This window comes from Littorina saxatilis, linkage group LG3 (genome assembly GCF_037325665.1).
Source record: "Littorina saxatilis isolate snail1 linkage group LG3, US_GU_Lsax_2.0, whole genome shotgun sequence".
In the NCBI taxonomy this organism is placed as follows: Eukaryota; Metazoa; Mollusca; class Gastropoda; order Littorinimorpha; family Littorinidae; genus Littorina; species Littorina saxatilis.
This window is the reverse complement of record NC_090247.1, coordinates 4,883,038-4,910,107: the sequence shown is the minus strand read 5'-3', so window position 1 is coordinate 4,910,107 and position 27,070 is coordinate 4,883,038. Positions and strand designations below refer to the sequence as shown.

Here is a 27,070-nt window from a genome sequence, read left to right as displayed (position 1 = left end):
TCACGTAAGGCGAAATTACTACATTTAGGCAAGCTGTGGAACTCACAGAATGAAACTGAACGCACTGCATTTTTTCACAATGACCGTATTCCACCGCTTGTGCAAAACGGAGTGAAACTGACGAGCCTGTTCAGCGCGGTAGTGGTTTCGCTGTGCTGCATAGCACGCTTTTCTGTACCTCTCTTCGTTATAACTTTCTGAGCGTGTTTTGAATCCAAACATATCATATCTATATGTTTTTGGAATCAGGAACCGACAAGGAATAAGATGAAATTGTTTTTAAATCGATTTCGGAAATTTAATTTTGATCATAATTTTTATATTTTTAATTTACAGAGCTTGTGTTTAATCCGAATATAACATATTTATATGTTTTTAGAATCAGACAATGATGAAGAATAAGATGAACGTAAATTTGGATCGTTTTATATAAAAAAAATTAATTACAATTTTCTGATTTTTAATGACCAAAGTCATTAATTAATTTTTTAGCCACCAAGCTGAAATGCAATACCAAAGTCCGGCCTTAGTCGAAAATTGCTTTACAAAAATTTCAATCAATTTGATTGAAAAATGAGAGTGTGACAGTGCCGCCTCAACGTTTACAAAAAGCCGGATATGACGTCATCAAAAGTATTTATCGAAAAAATGAAAAAATATTCGGGGATATCATTCCCAGGAACTCTCATGTCAAATTTCATAAAGATCGCTCCAGTAGTTTGGTCTGAATCGCTCTACACACACACACGCACAGACAGACACACACACAAAGACCACGACCCTCGTCTCGATTCCCCCTCTATGTTAAAACATTTAGTCAAAATTTGACTAATTAATGTAAAAAGCAGGAACCACAAGTAAACCTACCTAATAAGCCCGGAAAAATCAAACGCACTTTGCACTTACACAGAGGGTTAACAGTACTAAGCACTAGAAAACAGTATGTAGCTGTTAAGTACACGCATCTACATCTGCACATGTGGCAGTAGGTATGTGGTCAATTAATTTTATGATGGGTCGGCGTTGATGAATTTCATTTTCTTTGTACTCCAACACTGGCGCAGAAACAGGCGTGAAAGTTTACTCTGATATTTTATACACACCTGCGAATAGATTCATTAATAACGAATGTTCACATGACACCAGATGACATGGTAGTGGTTTAAAGGCCTAGTCCTTCCCGACAAGAATGTTTTTTTAAACAAAAACTCAGATCTCGCCGGCTTTTAATAATGCACGGGAATAGTGTTTACGGCATTACAAGCGCAATATTAATCAAATAAACTAAACAATACTGTGGTGTTTTGTGCATATATCTATATATATATACATGCGGTCTTTTTCGGTTTACGGAAAGCGCTTTTTTTTTTTAAGCAATTACACCAAAGGTTTCATTCAGCAAGACCACACACACATGATTTCCACGTTTTCCCTTTCCTCCTTAAATATTTCTTTCGATAAGAACATCGCTCCACTTCGTCACTTATATACCAAATATCAACACAATGACTGGGCTCTCTGTTCAGAGTGAACGTTGTTTGATGAATTGATTTCACCGATTACCACGACTAAGTGCTTGTTAAGAAAATAATTGATCAAAAATGCCCTACTCTACAAAAAAAAGCACTGAGGCTGTTGGTGAATGGTGAAGGAAACCCCCAAAATGACACCCATCAAAATGCTTTAGCAAGTGATCAGCTAATTACATCATATTTCAGTTGATGTGCGATCATATTACAATGTTGTAAGTTTCTAATGAGCCAAATTGTCTGATGTTTATGTTCTTTCAATAATGTGTTCCAAATTCGGGGATCGACTCAACCGTCGACGTCTCACTCACCCGATTTAAACCCTCCAGATGTTAAAGTTTGGGGTTATCTGAAGGTTCCAGTATACAAATACAACCTGGTACTTAAACTTCTTACTGTTTGGCTTATCCCCAAATTTGAAACACATTTTTGACAGAACATTAACGTCAGACCATTTAATCTAGAAAATGTGTGTAATTATCGTGCCAAACTGAAGTTAAAAGTACACTTAATAAGAAGTAATTAGCTGATTACATGGAGATGTAATCGCCATTTTTGTAGGGGGGGGGGGGTCACCCTGCTCGTGTCCAAGTGGAGGAATGTTCTTGTGAATTTAGTGCGTCCCGGGACCCGTTCTTGTTAGGTTAAGTGCGTCTCCGGACCCCCTCAATAAATTTCTCGTACTTGTTTTTGACTTCTAGTGCGTATAGGACGCATGGACACACAGTCTGGGGAGCCATGCCTCCTAGTCTGTGGTAAGATAATCTCTTCTTCTTCTGCGGTCATGGGCTGCAACTCGCAACATGACTGATTTTTCACCCTGCGATTAAGACAGTCGTTCTCGAATTTCAGGTGATATGCTCAGCATTTTCATGTTTCGATATAACCCAGCAGACTGAAATGGTGAGTCGAGTCGTTTACACAGACATGACCTTGCCTGTCACCATTGCCTTTGAACATTATATATTAATTGGTTTTGAATTTTGTTTCGTGTGCGTTCGCGCACGAGTAAGATATTCCGTGCCACCAAAAAAAATATAACAATCGGTTGACATTTACAACCTTTCAAGAAAAGAGTAATGAGAGAATAATAGCCTACATGTTTTGGCTTGCACTAACGAACCTCGAGTTTGTTCTTTCTTTTGGTCTTCTACCTTTTCATTCCAGCTTGATGTCATCTCATTTTACTACGTATATGGATCTTTGTCATTTCGTCTATCGAACTCGCTTTCTTTTCTTTTCTTTTTCTTGCCGTCTATGTGTAGCTCTCTTTCTTTCTTATTTCTTTTCCTTTCCTTCTTTTTTACATTTAGTCAAGTTTTGAATAAATGTTTTAACGTAGAGGGGGGAATCGAGACGAGGGTCGTGGTGTATGTGTGTGTGTGTGTGTGTGTGTGTGTGTGTGTGTGTGTGTGTGTGTGTGTGTGTGTCTGTGTGTGTGTGTGTGTGTGTGTAGAGCGATTCAGACCAAACTACTGGGCCGATCTTTATGAAATTTTACATTATTTTCTTTTTTTCGATAAATACATTTGATGACGTCATATCCGGTTTTTTGTAAAAGTTGAGGCGGCACTGTCACACCCTCATTTTTCAATCAAATTGATTGAAATTTTGGCCCAGCAATTTTCGACGAAGGCCGGACTTCGGTATTGCATTTCAGCTTGGTGGTTTACAAATTAATTAATAACTTTGGTCATTAAAAATCTGAAAATTGTAAAAAAAAAATAATTGTTTTTAAAACGATCCAAATTTACGTTTATCTTATTCTTCATCATTTTCTGATTCCAAAAACATATACATATGTTATATTCGGATTAAAAACAAGCTCTGAAAATTAAAAATATAAAAATTATTATTAAAATAAAATTTCCGAAATCGATTTAAAAACAATTTCATCTTATTCCTTGTGGGTTCCTGATTCCAAAAACATATAGATGTGATATGTTTGGATTAAAAACACGCTCAGAAAGTTAAAAAGAATAGAGATAAAGAAAAGCGTGCTATACTTCTCAGCGCAACTACTACCCCGCTCTTCTTGTCAATTTCACTGCCTGTGCATCGAGCGGTGGACTGACGATGCTACGAGTATACGCTCTTGCTGTAAAAATGCAGTGAGTTCAGTTTCATTCTGTTAGTTCGACAGCTTGCCTAAATGTTATAATTTCGCCTTACGCGACTTGTTTTTCTTCTTTCTTTTTTCTTTTAGTGCCTTAATTTTGTTTTTCTTAAAGCATACGTACTCCATTGACAGACTTCCATTTTTATGTAGTCAAGTTTTGACTAAATTTTTTAACATAGAGGGGGAATCGAGACGAGGGTCGTGGTGTATGTGTGTGTGTGTGTGTGTGTGTGTGTGTGTGTGTGTGTGTGTGTGTGTGTGTGTGTGTGTGTCTGTCTGTGCGTGTGTGTGTGTGTAGAGCGATTCAGACCAAACTACTGGACCGATCTTTATGAAATTTTACATGAGAGTTCCTGGGTATGATATCCCCAGACTTTTTTTCTTTTTTTCGATAAATGTCTTTTATGACGTCATATCCGGCTTTTTGTAAAAGTTGAGGCGGCACTGTCACACCTTCATTTTTCAATCAAATTGATTGAAATTTTGGCCAAGCAATCTTCGACGAAGGCCGGGCTTCGGTATTGCATTTCAGCATGGAGGCTTAAAAATTAATTAATGACTTTGGTCATTAAAAATCTGAAAATTGTAATTAAAATTATTTTTTTATAAAATGATCCAAAATTACTTTTATTTTATTCTTTATTATGTTCTGATTCCAAAAATATATAAATATGTTATATTCGGATTAAAAACAAGCTCTAAAAATTAAAAATATAAAAATTATGATTAAAATTAAATTTCCGAAATCGATTTAAAAACAATTTCATCTTATTCCTTGTCGGTTCCTGATTCCAAAAACTTATAGATATGATATGTTTGGATTAAAAGCACGCTCAGAAAGTTAAAACGAAGAGAGGTACAAAAAAGCGTGCTATGCAGCACAGCGAAACCACTACCGCGCTAAACAGGCTCGTCAGTTTCACTCCGTTATGCACAAGCGGTGGACTACGGTCATTGTGAAAAAATGCAGTGCGTTCAGTTTCATCCTGTGAGTTCCACAGCTTGACTAAATTTAGTAATTTCGCCTTACGCGACTTGTTAGAACTTGATCTCACTCGTTCAAGCAACAATGTCCAGCAAGGTCGATTGCGCATTAAGACAACTAAAAATAGTTTTTTTCCTGTCGCTGGTTTTGGATTGCTTCTAGTGTGCGTCAATAAATTTGTCACAGCAAAATTCCAACCCAGCGTAGAACACACTCATGCTAATGATTTATATGTATGTGTCTAAATGGAGGGATGAATTATTCCACTTCATAGCCTGGCAAGATATGAGATGGTGAAGTACTCTGCCTTTAAGCAACAGAATTAAGACTCTCTTTTTCTACGCGCCCGCTCGTTTGCACGCCATTTTAGACCCCGAAGCCTGGTTGAGAATAACAAGGCTTCTGCGGGGTCCAAAATGGTTTGCACGTTTGGCCCTGGAAGCAGGAAGTTTTCACAAGAAATCGAAGATCGATCATCGCAAATCGGATTGTTTCATAAATGGGGGACCGATTCTCCGTGCTCAAGTGAGATTAGGTTCACTGTTTGAAGGCACTGTCTCTCGCTACGAACACCAAAACACAAAAGACGATTGAATTTGCCGCCCGGTCAAAGCAACAGATCTATTGTTTGACCGACTGCACGTCTCCCTACATTTCTAGCAATGGTGGCTGTGTCTTTCTTTAGCATGCCTTGATTAATTGCTCTGACGCACGTTATTGTGAAAACCAGGACGTTTGGCCGTTTACAGCGTGCATAGTGCTTTTAGTTAGGGGCTATAGAAATCTTCTTAATAAATAAATGTCCATTGATCAGTTAAAGGTACTGAACTTGTCAAATCCAGGTGCACGGAGCCCCTGGGGCTTTTAGTCATACCTCCGGCAGCTATCCGTTAGAAGAACTACCAAGTTTCATTGACTTGCACCCAACGAGTCAAGAACTGCGATTTTTTTACGAATTAATTTCGTACTCGGACCCGGCTGGTCTTGGCCTATTTTTGGATCTAAATTTAGATCAGGTAGATCACCACATCATGCACAAAAAGACACGTCACTAGCAAACGTCAGACGTCAGACGTCATCATGAGTTTGTATAAAACAAAATGGAGGCCGTAATCACTCAGTTGAATCGAACTCCGACCAAACACCACGTAATAACTGGGTTAATGTATGCACTCGCGTGAACAAGAAACTGTCGAGCTTCACAGATGTCGTCGTTGGGTAGTTTTGGGTTTGTTTTACTACCATAGGAGGATTTTTGAACTGTAAATGCACTCAGCTGCAACAAAAACGCAAAATGAAGGCTGTGAGCTGCACTGTGCCTTTAACTTGGGTTTGGTCTTTTTACATTTAGTCAAGTTTTGGTGGTGTGGTTCTCTAGTTACCTCAACTCCACTGAATAATGCACACGCTACTCAACGAAGCGCCTGCATGCTCGTAGGCAACTACACGCACGTGAGATCCTATCACTCCACCTCCAGCTCCTATGTCTCCAGTTCTTGTCTGAACCAAAAAAGGCTGTCCGCTGGGAGTTTCTCCTTTCAAGTGTTTTCTTTTCTTTTCTTGACCGGCACGGTTGCCCTAGTGGTAAGGCGTCCGCCCCGTGATCGGGAGGTCGTGGGTTCGAACCCCGGCCGGGTCATACCTTTAAAATTGGCAATCTAGTGGCTGCTCCGCCTGGCGTCTGGCATTATGGGGTTAGTGCTAGGACTGGTTGGTCCGGTGTCAGAATAATGTGACTGGGTGAGACATGAAGCCTGTGCTGCGACTTCTGTCTTGTGTGTGGCGCACGTTATATGTCAAAGCAGCACCGCCCTGATATGGCCCTTCGTGGTCGGCTGGGCGTTAAGCAAACAAACGGAAACGAAAAAAATTCTTTTCTTGTCGCTGGTCAAGTATGATCAATTGAAACCGATATTGAGCAAACCATTCCAGGTATCTCTGATGCGTTCCGTCCTTCAGGAAGATAGATTGCGTCTGTTGTTCCGCAATTGATGGGTGAAACACAGCAATCTGATCAGCACTGTAATGACGTGCTCCTCTCGTCTTTTATTTGCGGAACAATTCTTGTCGTGGTTGTTTTCCTCCTTAATACATAGCTGTCTGCAAAATGGTCCGGGGTTAACGGTGCGTGTGTGTGTGTGTGTGTGTGAGTGTGTGCGGCGTGTGTGCGTGCGTGTGTGTGCGTGTGTGTGTGCGTGTGTGCGTGCGTGGGTGGTTGTGTGTCTGTCTATTTGGGTAGGGGGGTTATAATCGGGATGAAGGTAGTGCCCTTGAATTGGGAACGCATCTGTTGGCCTTGTTCTGAAAATGTTCGAACGAAGGAAAATGTGAAAAGAGACAGGCATACACACGGGCAGAGAGAGAGAGAGAGAGAGAGAGAGAGAGAGAGAGAGAGAGAGAGAGAGAGAGAGAGAGAGAGAGAGAGAGAGAGAGAGAGAGAGAGAGAGAAACAGAGAGAGAGTTAGAGAGTGAGAGAGAGAGATAGAGAGAGAGAGTGAGAGAGAGAGAGAGGGAGAGAGAGAAAAAAGAGAGAGAGTGAGAGAGAGAGAGAGAGAGAGAGAAAAAAGAGAGTGAGAGAGAGAGAAACAGAGAGAGAGAGGGAGAGAGAGAGGGAGAGAGAGAGAGAAGAGAGGGAGAGAGAGTGAGAGAGAGAGAGAGAGAAACAGAGAGAGAGTGAGAGAGAGAGAGGGAGAGAGAGAGAGGGAGAGAGAGAGAGAGAGAGAGAGAGTGAGAGAGAGAGAAACAGAGAGAGAGTGAGAGAGAGAGGGAGAGAGAGAGAGGGAGAGAGAGAGAGAGAGAGAGAGAAACAGAGAGAGAGTGAGAGAGAGAGAGGGAGAGAGAGAGAGGGAGAGAGAGAGCGAGAGAGAGTGAGAGAGAGAGAGAGAGAAACAGAGAGAGAGTGAGAGAGAGAGAGGGAGAGAGAGAGAGGGAGAGAGAGAGAGAGAGAGAGAGAGAGAGAGAGTGAGAGAGAGAGAGAGAGAAACAGAGAAAGAGAGAGTGAGAGAGAGAGAGATAGGGAGAGAGAAACAGAGAGAGAGAGAGAGAGAGAGAGAGAGAGAGAGAGAGAGAGAGAGAGAGAGAGAGAGAGAGAGAGAGAACGAACGAACGAACGAACGAACCAACCAACTTTATTTTTCGAGGGTAATGGAGTAGATACAGCAAAGATCTTTTTTCATCCAGCCCTCGCCCAAGAGGGAATTAACTAAGCAGTGCATAATATTAAAGCAGAAGAAGAAGCAAAGCAAAAACATAAAAACATGGTTATTAAATCGGGAAAAAAAAAATGTTCATAGCACACATGCCAACATGGTCATTGGTAATGGTATACATTAAAACACACACTTTGACACACACGGTCACATGCACACAGACACACACAGACATACATGCACATACAGACACACACGCATACACAGACACACGCACACACACATACACACACACACACACACGCACGCACACACACACACACACACACACACACACATGTACACATTGTACACATAATCATGATGTATGTGCAAAATCCATGAAGAGAACAACGTAAACAGAGAGAGAGAGAGAGAAAAAAAAAAAAAAAACTTAACTGAAATGAAATGATTATACTAGTAGATCACTAGAGAGAGAGAGAGAGAGAGAGAGAGTAAATGTGCGTGTCTGCAAATATGCGAACAGACGAATTTGAACGTCGATGATAGATACGGAAGGCAGGGCAGAGCAGAAAGGATAGGTGGGACATACAGAAAGACACTTCCCACAAAATTGGACACAAAACAGACAAGACAGAAAATAAAATAAAGCCTGATATGTTCTTTCTTTTCAGTTCAGTTTCCAACCAAAGATGCACGAACAAAAGTAAAAACACACATCTAAATTGTAATAAAGTCCCTCAAAAACTCTCCCCCTTACCCGTCTCCCGTTCCCTCCCGCATTTCTTCTCTGTTATACGTAATGGCCTGGGGAAAAAAACACGCAATTAAATTACACAAGTTTCTGGCTGTAATTTCGCAGGCTGTTTGGATGTTAGCCTTCATTCGTGTTTAACAAACTGCCCACCCATTACCCAATTATGTGCTCAGACTGTCACGATCGGGTGACAGAGACCAAGAAAGTGTCACTCAGTGGAGTGCCTGTTCTTGGTCGATTATGATAGAAAGCGCCTGTACGTGATATTGGGCTACAGCAGAGTTTGCTGACAGTGCTCAATGAACACGGAGGGTTTGCTGCGCACGAGTTTTACAGTGGGGGTTTCTGCTGTCATAGCTAGGGCTGACGGTTTTTCGCTGACAGCGCGCACGGGATTTTCAGGGATTGAGTTTCTCGTGTCTTTTTTCTGCTTGGGAGGCAGAATTGTGTATAGCTGGACTGGTTTTGTGACAAGGTCAGTCACGTGTTATTGGCTAGGTTGTCTGAGAGAGACACAAGCACGGGGCACTTGACACCCAGCGGCAGAAGGGGAAGGATCTAATACACAGTTTCTAGAGTATGATGGTTTTTCACCGAATATTGTATTCGGCACTCTAGGGGAGCTTCCACTAGTTTTTCCTGTCTCACTGCCAGTACTTTGCTGAGGACAAGTCGTCAACTTTCCTTCGTCGGCGATGGCTTTCGCATAAGGATTCGACAAGGGGTTCTGGAGGTTTTTGGTCACTGTTGACGAACAGAGGCTGTTCCAGGGAGGAGGCGGACTTTGCTTCCATTGAGAGTACAATCATAGGCTTTTGAGGTAATAAATCATTATTTAACGCTGTTGATGAGTCTGTGTTGTGGAATGAAATACTCTCTGTTGTTCTTTCCAGGTTAGCGCATAATTTACTCTCTGTGACGCTAAAATACTAATCTGTATATGGTTTTTGCAGATAGGGAGAGAAGGACGGAAAATGACTGTTGTAAAAAGTCCGTTTTGTGCAGGCCCACGTGCTCGATGAGATATTTAAAGATGACATGTTTTAAGGTGGTGGGTGAGGGGTAGCTGACATGTTTAGTGCACCGATGCTTTCTGTTTGCAGCCTTCGTTTCGTTTCGTTTCGTTACGTTCCTGTAACATCTGCACGGCTGACTTTGGCGGGACCTGTTGAAGCTACGCTAACCAGGAGACCGGCTAACCAGCGGACCGGCTAACCAGCGGACCGGCTAACCAGCGGACCGGCTAACCAGCGAACCGGCTAACCAGCGAACCGACTAACCAGCATACCGGCTAAGCAGCAGCAGCAGAGATAAAGCTAAGTGCACCGTGTCTTACGCACCCCGTTGACCACCGTTGTCTTTTCTTATCTGTGATTTCATTGGAGTAGTGACAACGTGGGGTGTGTGACACCTGCACGAACTAGAGCTTTTCGAACAGAACATTCGCATTTAACTATATTTACACGGGTTCAGCGTGTTACTATAATTTTCTATATACTACTGGCATTTTGTCAGTGAACACTGGTTTTTTTACGTGTTGAGAACGTAAAAGGAACATATTTTGAGTGAAGGCTCGAGGGAGGTGGAGAGTTTATACATAAACAGGCGTCTGAAACTTATACTTTTGTTGACTCTATTTAATTGTATGACTGCGAGAGTGGATCGTGGTGTGGTTAGTTAATTAGTAGTAATTAACCGGTTCATAATCACCTTAAGTGATATATTGAAACGTGACACATGGGGGCCAAGCCGGGATTTACTCAGTTAATTTCCAACTGATAAAGACCCACCAATTAAGGATAACTAAGAGCAGATAATCTCGTCAGTGCTCGACTTATTTTCTGCTTGGTGCTACCCTTTTTTGTATAGTTTTGATCATATACCACACCTTAAGCGATTCACATCTTGCAGGAAATGTAAATTGTAATTTGTGAGTTATTGTATGCGCTAACTGTGATTACCTCCCTTTCCTTTGTTTGTGAATCTTTGTTGTTGTACGTTCAGAGTTTTCCGTTGCAGAGAGCTGAGCGGGGTTAGCGGATTTGTTATTCGTTTTACTCAGTTTTCTCTACATTGTTGTTTCGTATTCTGTAACAGGTTACATTTCTACCGTCTTGTTTTACTTGGATTTTTCTCCATATTTTGACTTTGTTGGAATTTTGGGGGGGAAGGGTCCGAGGACTTCTGTCCTAACCAAGGCTGTGGGAGACACTCTGTTTCACCGCAAAAAGCAGCCGATAAAGTAGGCCACGGCTGTGGGAAACACTTTGTTTCACCGCAAAAAGCAGCCATAAAGTAGGCTACGCGATTTGTTCTACACCGTTTGGATTTTTCTTCTGCATTTTCCGGTTGCTGGATTTTTGTATCCATCGCTTTCATCACCGCGTGTTCTAGCTATAGCTGCGTTAGACTTACTTTGGTAATAAAGCTTTGCTAAAACTAACCATGGCTACAGGGGGATCTCCTACGAGGAGAATAACTTTTGAGACTCCTGGTAGCGAGGAACAGACAGAGCGAGACGCACGCGTTAGAGCGCGTAGTTTGCTTAAGCGCAAGGAGTTAGAACGTAAGGAAGACATAGAGCGACAGACGAGAAAAGAAGAGCTTGACAGACAAGAACGACAGGCCGAACGTGAGAGACAGGAACGACAAGACGAACGTGACAGACAAGAACGGAAAGAGAAAGATGAACGAGACAGACAAGAAAGGGAACGACAGGCCGAACGACAGGCCGAACGTGACCGACAGGACAAGAAAGAGAAAGACGAACTTGACAGACAAGAAAGAGAACGACAGGCCGAACGTGACCGTCAGGATAAGAAAGACGAGCTTGAGAGACAGGAACGACAGGCCGAACGTGAGAGACAGGAACGACAAGACGAACGTGACAGACAAGAACGGAAAGAGAAAGATGAACGAGACAGACAAGAAAGGGAACGACAGGCCGAACGACAGGCCGAACGTGACCGACAGGACAAGAAAGAGAAAGACGAACTTGACAGACAAGAAAGAGAACGACAGGCCGAACGTGACCGTCAGGATAAGAAAGACGAGCTTGAGAGACAGGAACGACAGGCCGAACGACAGGCCGAACGTGACAGACAGGAACGGAAAGAGAAAGAGCAGGCGGATCGCGATCTCCAGCTAGAACTGGCTAGGCTACAGGCCGAGAAAGGTACGCTTACTCAGGCTAGCGCGCCGACGTTTGTTGCCGACCGTACGAGACTGCCGACGTTCGACGATGACAAGGACGAGCTCGACGACTTTTTACGCCGGTTTGAGCGCATTGCATCTGACCAGAAGTGGGAAGAGGCCACGTGGGCTAGCCGCCTTAGCACCTGCCTGAAAGGACGTGCTTTGCAGCTCTACAACGCTTTGGATGACGACGAGGCGAGAGACTATCAGGCACTAAAGAAGGCGTTACTCCAGCGCTTCAACCTGACTGCGGAAGCCTACAGACGACGTCTGCGTAACAGCAAGAGACTGAGCGGCGAGCTGAGCCATCAGTTTGTGGCACGCCTTAATCTCTACCTGCGGCGCTGGGTGGAGATGGCCGAAAAGGACTGGACCGTCAACGACCTTGCCGACCTCATTGTCATGGAGCAACTGATGTCCAGCCTGCGACCTGAGGTGGTGACCTTCGTGCAGGAGCACCAGCCAAAGACTACTCAGGAGGCAGCCGACTGGATCAGAGTACACGAGGACGCCCAAGCGATCTCCGGCAAATCTTCAGGCTCACGGCCGGGAAAATCGGGAAATTCGGGTTCTTCAGGACCCAAGGACGGGAAGGACGATCAGGGACACAAGGGATCAAGTTCCAGATCTGACATCCAGTGTTACTACTGCAACAAGCGGGGCCACGTGAAGAAGGACTGCCACAGGAGACAGGCTGACCAGAAGGGCGTACACTTTGTTGGCAGTGAGGAGCTAAGGGACGTCACGAGCTCATGCACAATTCCACAACTCTGCGTTCCGTGCTCCAGGAAACATTTCCAGCCCCACTGCAACGTCTACGTTAACGGAGTGAAGGGCGAAGGTCTGCGGGACACAGGGGCGGACATGATAGTGGTTCGGGCGAGTCTAGTTCCAGCTATGGCCTACACAGGAGACAGCATCAGAGTGAGAATGGCCGAGGCATCTCACGCTTACGACTTGAACACGGCAGTGATCAAGGTCGTAACACCGTTGTTCACGGGGACCATTGTGGCCGTCGTCATGGACGATCCTCCATGCGACCTGCTCATCGGAAACCGGGTTCAGTTTGTGGACGGCGTCACCAGGGAGGTTCCCGTTTATCGGTCTCCCGACGTCATTTCAGTGCTCACGCGGGCACAGGCGGAGCGAGAGGACAAACCTCTCAAACCCCTACCTGCTGCACGAGCTGCCCTGGGGAACGTGACCCCCGCGCTTCTCGCGAAGGCTCAGGCATCTGATCCGACATTAGCAACTCCTCGGGAGCACGCGAAGTCGGGGAAGGTGAAGCTGAGCGGGAAGCATGGGAGGTCAAGGTTCCTCAGGGACAAGAAGTTGCTCTACCGGGAGTTCAGCAACCAAGAAGGTACATTCAAACAGGTTGTCGTGCCTCGCGAGTTTCGCGAGGGTGTCATGGCAACGGCACACGACTCGATTCTGGGAGGTCATCTTGGCACCAAGAAGACCACGGATCGTGTCTGGCGCCACTTTTACTGGCCAGGCATCTGCACGGATGTCCGACGTTTCTGCGCGTCCTGCGATAAGTGCCAGAAGGTGGTGGCCAAAGGAAGGGTGAGGAAGGTCCCCTTGGAGAAGATGCCGCTCATCGACGAACCCTTTCGTCGGGTGGCAGTGGACATCATCGGGCCCATCTTGCCTGCGTCTGAGGACGGAAACAGATACATTTTGACCATGGTGGACTACGCTACTCGATACCCAGAGGCGATCCCTCTGAAATCGATTGAAGCCACGCGAGTAGCTGAGGCTCTGGTTACTATGTGGTCCCGGCTGGGAATTCCATCAGAGGTACTCACCGACAGAGGCACGCAGTTCACGGGAGGAGTGATGGCGGAGGCAGCACGACTGCTATCACTGGAGCAGCACTTCACCACTCCTTACCATGCTCAGTGCAACGGACTGGTGGAGAGGTTCAATGGCACCTTGAAGACCATGCTGAGGAAACTAGCTCAGGAGAAACCACGCACGTGGGACAGGTACATCCCAGCATTGCTTTTCGCATACCGCGAGGTTCCTCAGGAGAGCTTGGGCTTTTCCCCATTTGAGTTGTTGTACGGCAGACAGGTACGCGGTCCCATGGCTATCCTGCGTCAGGCTTGGACAGACGAAGAAGCTGACGAGGAGGTGCAGACGACAGCGACCTACATAGTAGAACTCAGGAACAGGATTGAAGAGACCTGCAAACTGGCTCAAGAGAACCTGGGAAGAGCAGCACAGCGTTATGCGCGAGGATTCGACCGCAAGGCACGGCCGCGCAGCTTCAAGATTGGAGAACGGGTGTTGCTACTTCTACCTGTCAAACACAACAAGCTACAACTGCAGTGGCAAGGACCTTTTGAGGTGACAGCGAGGGTGGGCCAGAACGACTACAGGATCATGATGCACGGGAAAGCACGCCTGTACCACGCCAACCTGCTGCGCGCCTACATAGAGAGGACAGCCTACGGGGAGAAGAACAAAGACCAGAAGAACAAAGACAAGAAGACAGAGAAGGTTGCAGTTATCAGGGGTGAAACGAGGGGTTGCTCGTTCTTGAGGACGACCTTTCTGTCTGGAGACGGACCATCAACCTCTGCAATATCTTCAGGTTGCAAGGTTGGCAAACGCCAGACTTATGCGCTGGGCGTTGATTCTCCAACCGTACCAATTCACGGTACGCGTCATTCCGGGCGCCAACAATGTTGGAGCTGACTTTCTCTCTCGGGCTGTAGAGGAGAACATGACTGTGAGCGAAACCGAGGTTTCGTCTTGAAGAGGGGAGGTGTGTCACGATCGGGTGACAGAGACCAAGAAAGTGTCACTCAGTGGAGTGCCTGTTCTTGGTCGATTATGATAGAAAGCGCCTGTACGTGATATTGGGCTACAGCAGAGTTTGCTGACAGTGCTCAATGAACACGGAGGGTTTGCTGCGCACGAGTTTTACAGTGGGGGTTTCTGCTGTCATAGCTAGGGCTGACGGTTTTTCGCTGACAGCGCGCACGGGATTTTCAGGGATTGAGTTTCTCGTGTCTTTTTTCTGCTTGGGAGGCAGAATTGTGTATAGCTGGACTGGTTTTGTGACAAGGTCAGTCACGTGTTATTGGCTAGGTTGTCTGAGAGAGACACAAGCACGGGGCACTTGACACCCAGCGGCAGAAGGGGAAGGATCTAATACACAGTTTCTAGAGTATGATGGTTTTTCACCGAATATTGTATTCGGCACTCTAGGGGAGCTTCCACTAGTTTTTCCTGTCTCACTGCCAGTACTTTGCTGAGGACAAGTCGTCAACTTTCCTTCGTCGGCGATGGCTTTCGCATAAGGATTCGACAAGGGGTTCTGGAGGTTTTTGGTCACTGTTGACGAACAGAGGCTGTTCCAGGGAGGAGGCGGACTTTGCTTCCATTGAGAGTACAATCATAGGCTTTTGAGGTAATAAATCATTATTTAACGCTGTTGATGAGTCTGTGTTGTGGAATGAAATACTCTCTGTTGTTCTTTCCAGGTTAGCGCATAATTTACTCTCTGTGACGCTAAAATACTAATCTGTATATGGTTTTTGCAGATAGGGAGAGAAGGACGGAAAATGACTGTTTGTTGTTGTAAAAAGTCCGTTTTGTGCAGGCCCACGTGCTCGATGAGATATTTAAAGATGACATGTTTTAAGGTGGTGGGTGAGGGGTAGCTGACATGTTTAGTGCACCGATGCTTTCTGTTTGCAGCCTTCGTTTCGTTTCGTTTCGTTACGTTCCTGTAACATCTGCACGGCTGACTTTGGCGGGACCTGTTGAAGCTACGCTAACCAGGAGACCGGCTAACCAGCGGACCGGCTAACCAGCGGACCGGCTAACCAGCGGACCGGCTAACCAGCGGACCGGCTAACCAGCGAACCGACTAACCAGCATACCGACTAAGCAGCAGCAACAGAAAGAAAGCTAAGTGCACCGTGTCTTACGCACCCCGTTGACCACCGTTGTCTTTTTCTTATCTGTGATTTCATTGGAGTAGTGACAACGTGGGGTGTGTGACACCTGCACGAACTAGAGCTTTTCGAACAGAACATTCGCATTTAACTATATTTACACGGGTTCAGCGTGTTACTATAATTTTCTATATACTACTGGCATTTTGTCAGTGAACACTGGTTTTTTTACGTGTTGAGAACGTAAAAGGAACATATTTTGAGTGAAGGCTCGAGGGAGGTGGAGAGTTTATACATAAACAGGCGTCTGAAACTTATACTTTTGTTGACTCTATTTAATTGTATGACTGCGAGAGTGGATCGTGGTGTGGTTAGTTAATTAGTAGTAATTAACCGGTTCATAATCACCTTAAGTGATATATTGAAACGTGACACAGACACTCGATTATTTGTTCGACCAGATCCATCTTTCTGTAAACGCGCTCCATCGATCAGTCCAACCGGCTAGCATTCTTCGGGTCAGTCAGGGGCATGTCCAACCTTTTTACATTTAGTCAAGTTTTGACTAAATGTTTTAACATAGAGGGGGGAATCGAGACGAGGGTCGTGGTGTATGTGTGTGTGTGTGTGTGTGTGTGTGTGTGTGTGTGTGTGCGTGTGTGTGTGTCTGTGTGTGTATCTGTCTGTGTGTGTAGAGCGATTCAGACTAAACTACTGGGCCGATCTTTATGAAATTTGACATGAGAGTTCCTGGGATGTTTTTTTTTATTTTTTCGATAAATACCTTTGATGACGTCATATCCGGCTTTTTGTAAAAGTTGAGGCGGTACTGTCACACCCTCATTTTTCAATTAAATTGATTGAAATTTTGGGAAGGCAATCTTCGACGAAGGCCGGGGTTTGGTATTGCATTTCAGCTTGGTGGCTTAAAAACTAATGAGTGAGTTTGGTCATTAAAAATCGGAAACTTGTAATTAAAATTATTTTTTTATTAAACGATCCAAAAACAATTTCATCTTATTCTTCGTCATTTTCTGATTCTAAAAACATATACATATGTTATATTTGGATTAAAAACAAGCTCTGAAAATTAAAAATATAAAAATTATGATCAAAATTAAATTTCCGAAATCGATTTAAAAACTATTTCATCTTATTCCTTGTCGGTTCCTGATTCCAAAAACATATAGATATGATATGTTTGGATTAAAAACACGCTCAGAAAGTTAAAACGAAGAGAGGTACAGCCGCAAAGCGTGCTATGAAGCACAGCGCAACCGCTGCTGCGCCAAACAGGCTCGTCACTTTCACTGCCTTTTGCACTAGCGGTGGACTACGTTCAGTTTCATTCTGTGAGTTCCACAGCTTGACTAAATATATTAATTTCGCCTTACGCGACTTGTTATTGATTCCTGACGCCCCAAGAACTGTTCTGACGAGTTGTCATACCGACGACAGTCGACGCAATCATGATGTCATCACGTTGTGACGTCTTGCGTGACGCGCAGCAGTTCGGCAGAAGGTTCCGCAAGTCCCTTCGAACGTGCTTGCGGAAGTCGCCCATACGCCCGGCGTAGATGAACACGTTGACGGCAGAGTTCATGTACAGAACGATCCGTGAAGTAGCACTGCAACATTCAGAGTAAGAAGTGAAACGCTGTACATAATTGAATTATGGAAAATTTTGGCTGAAGTGGGCTTCCTACTTTACCCTTGTGGAATAGTAGTATTTATTATAATTGCTTGTATATTGTATTAAATATGTTTTTATCCGTCATATCCACTCTATTATTATGTGACTTCTATGCATTGCATGACAAAATGTAAAATTGCCTGAATAAAACATTTTTTAAGAAAGAAAAAAAGAAGTGAAACGCTGTTTACAATTTGCAATCCATCCCGTGCACAGGTTGTTGTCTTTTTCCAACATACGAGTAGGTTCCCCAAGGCGTTTACGTGTAAGGCCAAAAAAAATTTAGTCTGTTTACGGTAACCCGACCGACCCTATTTTTTTCGCGCGACCCTAGACTTTTTTTTGGCATTTGGGAAAAAAAAAAAAAAATAAAAAATAAAAAATAAAAAATAACGTAAAACAAGAGGCGAAGCCATCAAGGCTCACGTAAGAAATCGACAAACAGTAACACAAACTCAATCACTCCGTCACACACACACACACACACACACACACACACACACACACACACACACACACACACACACACACACACACACACACACACAGAAAGAGCATAGATGAAACTGTGCAAGAAAGCGAGACACTAGATCTAGATCTGTCTGTCTGCATGTAGCCTACTTACAAGGACACGACTGCCAACTTGTCTCGGCGCGCTCAAAATAATAATGACCGAGACTTTCAGTACTTCCTTCGCGTGACGTCTAACCCTCTTACGTCATAATGTGACGTCAATGTAATGTGACGTCTTCAAATGTTAGAGTTTCTACCACAGACATACACACGCACAAACACACACACACACGCACACACGCACGCACAGACAGACAAAGTTACGATCGCATAGGCTACACTTACGTGAGCCAAATATGTTTTTTTGGAGAAAAAAAAATAATAATAAATCCTGACCTACCGACCCTATTTTTTTGGCCTATGTTACTGTAAACAGACCTATTTTTTGGGGGGCCTAACCGATCATAGCACCCTTTCACTGTGTGCATACCAAAACTCGACTTTAAATGTATATAAATTATCTGCTTGTCGCCACAGCTACTCCAAAATAACATCAACATTAAAAACAAAAACTTCTCGTATCGTCCCCCCCCCACCCACCCACACACACCCCCATCCACCCACCCTAACCCCCACACCCACTTTCTCAGGCTTCTTTTATTTCCTTTCCTTATAGATATTGAATAGGGTCTGGTCATAACTTCGCTCGCTTTATTTCAGGCTTCAAACAGAACGAAACATTCTTAGCACTGGTTGATGATACTTTCAGATACAGTGATTGAAATCTCACCTGAAGTACTCCATTTGGTTCCTGTCGTAATTTCCTAATATGACAAGGAAGAAGTAGACAATGATTGGAGTCCAAGCAATGACATAACAGCCAAGCAAAAGAGTGATCATGACGAAAGACCTATGACGTCGATGTGACGTAGGCTGACGACAGTGTATCGTTCCAGTCTCAAAATTCATGGTAACGTCACAGATCGCAACTCGCTTCTTCTGAAAAGATATATGCAAAGAAAAATAACTTCTTTTTTTTACATGCGAATTTACTCATTCTGACTGAATTTCAAGCCCTGTCGATCATTTGACCGATTCTTATGAAAAAGAATCGACCACTTTCAAACGTTGAAACGTAGACTGCAAAATATCAAACTACTCACACTAATAAATAAAAAACAAGAGGCGAAGCCTTCAAGGCTCACGTACGAAATCGACAAACAGTAACACAAACTCAATCACTCCGTCACACATACACACACACACACACACACACACACACACACACACACACACACACACACACACACACACACACACACACACAGTAAGCGCCATAGGTGAAACTGTGCAAGAAAGCGAGACCCTGGATCTGCCAAGTAGTCTCGGCCCGCTCACAATAACTGACCGAGACTTTCAGTAATTCCTTTGCGTGACGTCTAACCCTCTTACGTCATAATGTGACGTCTTCAAATAGTTTCTATCACACACGTCAAACACTTTTGACCGAGACTGACGTAATCCATAGACTCGGAAATGTTAAAGTTTCTATCACACACACACACACACACACACGCACAGACAGACAAAGTTTATCATCGCATAGGCTACACTTACGTGAGCCAATAAAACAAGTCGCGTAAGGCGAAAATACAACATTTAGTCAAGTAGCTGTCGAACTCACAGAATGAAACTGAACGCAATGCAACGCAGCAAGACCGTATACTCGTAGCATCGTCAGTCCACCGCGCACGGCAAAGGCAGTGAAATTGACAAGAAGAGCGGGGTAGTCCTTGCGCTGAGAATGATAGATATAGGTTACACACTCCGAGTTCTGAATATCGTGCATATTTTCCCTAGGGTCGATTTTCAGGTATTACCGAGCCTCTGGCGAGGTAATACCTGTAAATCGACCCGAGGGAAAATATGCACGATATTCAGGACGAGGTGTGTAAGCTTTTTATCCCATTACTCCGACGTTTTCATTTAAAAACCTAACTTTTTGACACAAACTTTGCGAGTGCCTGTTTACTGCTCATCAAACCTTCTGCCACCGAAAATCGTGTCATGATATTCATGTGCGAAACGAGTCCCCTTTTGTCTTTTTGTTTCCAGGATTTGAATGCATTTGATACTGTGCAGTTACCGGCTGGTTTCAGTCGGATACCCGAGCTGTCATTCGTCAAAACTGCGAAAGACCGCATTTTGATCATCTTCGCTTCACAGCTAGCGACGGGAGAGAATGATACCCGAAGGGAAGTAACTCATTTTGGACCTGAGTTCAGCGGGATTCGAAAGATCGCGTGTGTGATGTTACAAGCGATGAAGATGATTGCTGAGTTTGTGCTTATTCGAGCCTTTGTGCTTCAGTGTTCAAATTTGTATTACCTACTTCTTCAATCGTCACTTACTGATTTAGGTGAGCCTAACTTTGATGTCTGTCGTTGTCTTAGGCGAGGTATCTGTCTTGGGGAAAACGGCGCACCACTGTCGAGTTGTTTTTATGCGGCAACGCATGTAGCCTAGTGGTCTCTGTATGTCCAAGATCCGACCTTCTTCGCCACCTTTTATTCTAACAGTATCACCAACTTTGAAAATGGCAATTTCCATGCCGGTCAACTTGAGCCGAAGATACTACATGTATAGCAAACGACAGATCCTGCAGCAGAGGGTGCGTATCGCTAGCGCTAGTGAGACGCACCGGCCTCAGACGATAGATCTGTAGCAGACGACTGATGAGACAGCCTTGTTCTGTTGAACCATATTTAGCAATCAATGCTCTAAAAGCGATAACAAATGAACAAAACTATAAGCATACTGTTTTAGTGTAAGTTTTATTTTGTCGCTCAAGATTTTGAATCAGGATGCTCTTGGGATTGATCTAAGCGGTTGCCCATGATTGAAGCGTACCTCGTTACGACAACTTTACTAGAGTTGTGCGCCTTGAATCACTGTGTGTCTCTGTCGCTCTCTCTCGTGCTCTCTGTCTCTCTCTCTCAGTCTCACCGCGTCGGACAACTCATAATCTTCACTCAGCTCTATTCACCCAAACAGATTATGTACATTCTTTGTTGTTTTCTTTATTTCTTCAATGATAATGTTTGTAGATCGTTAGACAAACGTCAGTTCGACTTTTATACCGCAGAATATCTCAATCGTTTTGCTGAAAAAAAAGTAGTCCCGAGTTAACGATAAATATGCAGATGACCTCTATAAATTATTCAGTTGTACTCTGAGACCAAAGACAAAGACCAATGACAGGTGAGATCGAGACTCGGTTGTGATGGATAATTCATATGGTTGTGATGGATAATCCAAAATAATCCCCTCCTCAGCTAACAGAGACAAAGAGGCAGGTCATGGGATAACACGCTTTTCTGTACCACTCTTCGTTTTAACTTTCTGAGCGTGTTTTTAATCCAAACATATCATATCTATATGTTTTTGGAATCAGGAACCGACCAGGAATAAGATGAAAGTGTTTTTAAATTGATTTGGACAATTTAATTTTGATAATAATTTTTATATTTTTAATTTTCAGAGCTTGTTTTTAATCCAAATATAACATATGTATATGTTTTTGGAATCAGAAAATGATGGGGAATACGATGAACGTATATTTGTATCGTTTTATAAAATAAATATTTTTTTTACAATTTTCAGATTTTTAATGACCAAAGCCATGAATTAATTTTTAAGCCACCAAGCTATCACCAGTGCTGGACTGATTGTGTAACCTCTGCGAACGCCAAGAAGAAGAAGAAGAAGAAGCCACCAAGCTGAAATGCAATACCGAAGTCCGGGCTTCGTCGAAGATTACTTGACCAAAATTTCAACCAATTTGGTTGAAAAATGAGAGCGTGACAGTGCCGCCTCAACTTTCACGAAAAGCCGGATATGACGTCATAAAAGACATTTATCAAAAAAATGAAAAAAACGTCTGGGGATATCATACCCAGGCACTTTCATGTCAAATGTCATAAAGATCGGTCCAGTAATTTAGTCTGAATCGCTCTACACACACAGACAGACAGACAGACACACACACATACACCACGACCCTCGTCTCGATTCCCCCCTCTACGTTAAAACATTTAGTCAAAACTTGACTAAATGTAAAAAAATTAGCACATCCACATCACAAAGTCTGCAAAAAGTGTTCAATCGTGTAAGCGATCATATCAAGCACCATAGACCTCCCCTGGCTTTTCATGGTGTAAAAGCATCCCCTAAACTTGAAGATAGTTATAAAGACCAACAAATCAACATTCTGCTTTCTGTGCAGACTGTTTTTGTTTTGTTACTGAATTTATTTCCTATCTGGCACCTTTATCAATCTACTGAATTAATTCAGACGAACATTTTCTGCACAGAAAGCATCCAGAGTGTTGAGTTTTGGTATATGTCCAAGTGGAGACGTCGTGTTATCATGTGTGAATACCCGGGCAGATCTGTGGTGGTGCAAATGATTGACTAATAAATTCGAGAATGATGGTACCCCCAAGAAAATGTTCTTACCAGCTGCCGGGCAATTTGCGCCAGACGGACATAAACGACGATCATGAGACACAACGGTACGCCACTCTGCACTGACGTCAACACACCCAGCTGCGTCATGCTGAACAGGATTTCATAGCGACAGATGTTGCAGTAGGTCTTTTCTGAAACAGTGACGACATTTTTATTTTATCTTGTGTGTGCATTAATTTAGGCATGAGTAGGGCGGGGATAGGTTGGGTGATGGAGGAGGGGCTGGGGAGGTATGGCGTGCACGTGGTGGAGGTGCCGCAAGGCGTATAATATAAGGGAGGGAGCGTTAAGTGCAAGGAGGGGACAGGACTGTGTGCGTGCGTATGTGCGTTCGTGCGTGCGTGCGTATGTGCGTTTGTGCATGCGTGTGTATGTGTGTGTGTGTGTGTGCGCCACCGACAATGCGCGCTCATTTTTGTCTGTCTTTCTTTCTTTGTGAAATGAATCACTTGAATTTGTTTTGTACACACTTCATTATGAAACCTTGGATTCACCCTCTCATCTGACATGACCCTTAACAAACATATATCTTTAGTCTGTAGAGCAGCTTATTTTGAGCTTCGTAAGATCAGCACCATTCGCCACACACTCTCCTCTCAAAACAACTAACACTCTTGTCTGTGCCTTTGTTCTTTCTAAACTTGACTACCGTGCAACTCTCTTCTCTCTGGCTGTCCTCTGTACCTCCTGCATAAACTATAAAAAAGTCCAAAACTCGGCAGCACGCCTCATTCTCAAAGCACGAAAACGAGATCACGCAACACCACTTCTTCGCACACTGCACTGGTTACCTATTCAAGCCCGCATTGACTACAAACTGTCCACCCTCTGCTTTAACTTCTTTTCTGGCTCGTCTCCTGCTTACTTCTCTGAACTCCTCACCGTCTATTCTCCAGCAAGACAACTCCGTGCCTTTTCTGACTGTCGCATCCTTACCATTCCACACACCAAAACCAAAACATACGGACAACGCACTTTTACTTTCTGCGCACCCACACAATGGAATTCTCTCCCCTTTCACATCCGCCACTCTCAGACACCCCAAGCATTCAAACGAGCACTTAAAACACACCTCTTCAAGAAATACAACCCCTGATTTTGTTTTTCTCAGTCCATCAGTAGGCTACATGTAGTGTATTTGTTGTTTTAGTGATAATGTGATAACGTATATAAACATCTAGGGCTGTTTTCAGTATTGTTGATAACATGTTCTGTTTGATTCAATCAATCAATCAATATGCGCGTATTCCGTGGGTACAGTCCTAAGCGCAGGGATTTATTTTTTTAATTTTTTAAAATTTTTATTGTATGCAATTTATATCGCGCACATATTCAAGGCGCAGGGATTTATTTATGCCGTGTGAGATGGAATTTTTTTACACAATACATTACGCATTCACATCGGCCAGCAGATCGCAGCCATTTCGGCGCATATCCTACTTTTCACGGCCTATTATTCCAAGTCACACGGGTATTTTGGTGGACATTTTTATCTATGCCTATACAATTTTGCCAGGAAAGACCCTTTTGTCAATCGTGGGATCTTTAACGTGCACACCCCAATGTAGTGTACACGAAGGGACCTCGGTTTTTCGTCTCATTTGAAAGACTATTAAGGGTATTCAGCTGGTATTTCCTTGTTTTCACTACCTATTTTATTCATGTTTTTATTACTTAGTTAGTGGAAGAATTTTTTGTAATGTATGTTTGATGGTGTATGCTTTTAATTAAGCGTTGTTGACTATGAATGTAGATGTAAATGCTTGTATAACTGTGTTTTAATTTAATTTTAAATGTGTCAAGCGCAAAGAGCATAATTGTAAAGTTATGATGTTGCGCTATATAAATGCTCATTTATTATTATTATTATTAAAAAAAAACATCATTACCTGGCTCCTTGTACCAGTAGAGTATGATGCAAGCCGTGTGCGAAGCCACCCATAACGTCACAACGATGACGATGCATCTGCGAGGTGTGACGTCATTATGATAACGTAATGGCCGCGCAATGCTAAGGTAACGCGTCACAGTGATGGCGACCAAGGCGTAAGATGAGCAGAGCTCCAGAGCGATCGATTCTGTTTGCAGGATGCGGCAGACTGTTATCTGGCCTGTGGAACAGATAAGACAAGAAGAATTTCCATAGCCATTTCAAGTTATCGTCCTTCTCGCAAAAGCGATTATGTAGAAAACCAAGGATATGGTCAGACTTTCACATTGGATACGAACAGCCTTTCACTTACACACATCGCCAAAAAGCAGCCGTGTTTTTTGGGGTTTTTTTGTTTTGTTTTTACAAATGGACCGCTGAATGAAAAATACTCACAAGATTCAGTATTGTTACATATATACCAGCTATAAGAAATCAATGCGGAAGATCCGACAAGATTATGGGTTGCTGAGCCCGTAGACCAGCTTAATATTTGGAGAAACTTTCTAATTAGTCACTTACTTAAAAAAATAAAAAAAATAAAGTGGTGACACTCTCGACGTCAATGCGGGTAAAACAAAACCAAGCAGCAAATTCGACAAGACACAAGCTGCAGAGCACACAAAACAGCAGAATAAAAAGAGAAACTTGTATCATCTGCTTTACTCACCTAAACCAGAAGAAACACTCTCAGCGCCGATGCCAGCCACGTTGTAAGTGTGGTAATAAAAAGATAAAATAAAATACCTGCAAGTAGCAAATTCAGAACGCAGAACACACAAAACAACGAAATACAAAGAGAAGCTCTCTTTTCAGTGTTATTCATATAAAACAAAAGTAACACAACCTCTACGTCAATCCCTGCCACGTAGCAAATTCAGAACGCAGAACACACAAAACAGCGAAATACAAAGAGAAGCTCTCTTTTCAGTGTTATTCATATAAAACAAAGGTAACACAACCTCTACGTCAATCCCTGCCACGTTGTAAGTGTGGAAGAAATCAGCAAGTAGCAAATTCAAATAGACTAAGCTGCAGAACATACAAACAAAACAGCGAAACACAAGGACTGTTCTTATTAACGTCACTCACCTAAACAGAAGTATTACTCTCCACGTCGATGCCAGCCACGTTGTATAGGCTTGGGAAGCTGACAGCGAGCAGCAAATTTGACAAAACTAAGCTGAAAGAAGCTAAAACAGCAAAATACAAAGACAAACTTTTCGTATCAGTCTCACCCACCTAATACAGAAGTTACACTCTCCAGGTCGATCCCTGCCACGATGTTAGTGGGGAATGAATCAGCAAGCAGCAAATTCGACACAACTAGGGTGCAGATTAGAACACACACAAAATACGGCCAAATATAAAAAAAAGAAACTGATGCTACTCACCTAAAACAGAAGTAACACTCGCCACGTCAATGCCAGCCCCGTTGCAAGTGGGGTAGAAATCAGCAAGTTGCAAATTCGACAAGACTATGCTGCAGAATACACACAAACAAACCAACGTCACGTACTCACCTAAAACGGAAGTAACACTCTAGATCTCCACGTCAATACCAGTCACGTTGTTAGTGTGGAACTAATCCGCGAACAGCAATTTCGACAAGACTAGGCTGCAAAACACACACAAACAAATCAACGTCACTCACCTAAAACGGAAGTAACACTCTCCACGTCAATGCCAGCCACGTTGTAGGTGGGGTAGATGACCGCGAGCAACAGGTCCGAGAGAGCCAGGCTGCAGATGAACCCGTTGATGGGAGTCCACATAGACCGGTGTCTGCGTATGGTGAGCAACACCAGTGAGTTCCCGCCTACGTTCACAGCGGTGAGCAAGGCGAAGGCCCCGAGGTAGTAGGTCATGAACCCGGGGTCAAGGTTACGGAGATGGCTGGTGGGGTCATGGGTGCAGTTCATCGTGAGGGTCACTTGCATCCGATTTCTTCACAGACTAGACAACATAGGGACATGTTGTTTGGCGGCCGCACTCATCAAACGCCGACACTTCTTTTAAATCAAATAAAAGACACACACAAAAATACTGTTCTCACATGTGAATGAAGAATGCGAAACAAATAACAGCTACGTTTCAACCCTAGAGTCTTCTTCGTGCACATAAACAAAGTAGAAAAAAGATGAAGACAGCTAGGCAATATAACAGAAAGAGGAACTACACCAATAACGGTTGTCTGACTTCTTTATTTTCTACTTTGTTTATGTGCCTGAAGAAGACCCTAGGGTTAACGTTGAAACACTGTTCGGTACTCTTCGTTTACGCGTGGGTACTTTTTATTTCTTTTTATTTATAGCTCTCACGCGCAGTCACCATTAATCTTCAGAAACGTTGCCGTCAGTTTGGCAGAACTGCAGAACTTTTTTTTTCTCGGCGAGGGACTCGTAACACCAAGGACTGCCTGAAACTTCCGAAGATAAAAGATGTTCTGAAATAACTCTGCCGGGTTTGCATGAGCTGTGAAATAGAGTATACTCTTGCTTAAGTTTCGAGAGTCAAACTTTCCCACGTGATATTATAGGCCAGTCATTAGCGAGGGGTGTGTCTTAACACGTGGACAAGAAGAACGTGTGGAAAGCTTGCCTCACTGAAAGCAAGAGTATTTACTCTTTCAGTTATTTCCGGAGATTGTCGATTGTCGACCGTGAATGACCATTTCGGCAACTTTTTCGAAGAAACACGATCCTAGCAAAAGAAATAATTTGAATAAAATATGGCTGATGCCTTCTGAATTATAT

The 27,070-nt window shown here is 43.5% G+C and overlaps 2 protein-coding genes and 1 long non-coding RNA gene across 3 annotated transcripts in view; 1 reads left to right on the top strand and 2 right to left on the bottom strand.

The window, feature by feature from the left end:
- Positions 1–27,070, bottom strand: part of LOC138961467 (uncharacterized) — a 394,970-nt gene that overhangs the window by 119,486 nt on the left and 248,414 nt on the right. The window lies entirely within an intron of this gene.
- Positions 10,277–16,079, top strand: LOC138960818 (uncharacterized). Its single transcript, XM_070332462.1, has 3 exons — positions 10,277–10,282; positions 11,840–15,158; positions 15,449–16,079. The coding sequence occupies exons 1-2, from the start codon at positions 10,277–10,279 to the stop codon at positions 14,438–14,440; spliced, it is 2,607 nt and encodes an 868-aa protein (XP_070188563.1). The 3' UTR covers positions 14,441–15,158; positions 15,449–16,079.
- On the bottom strand, positions 16,408–26,594 carry LOC138961454 (melanocyte-stimulating hormone receptor-like). The gene is made up of 5 exons (XM_070333106.1): positions 25,969–26,594; positions 24,274–24,495; positions 22,373–22,515; positions 18,645–18,853; positions 16,408–17,276 (listed from the first exon to the last, which is right to left on the bottom strand). Exons 1-5 carry the CDS (start codon positions 26,252–26,254, stop codon positions 17,051–17,053), a joined length of 1,086 nt encoding a protein of 361 aa, XP_070189207.1. The 5' UTR covers positions 26,255–26,594; the 3' UTR covers positions 16,408–17,050.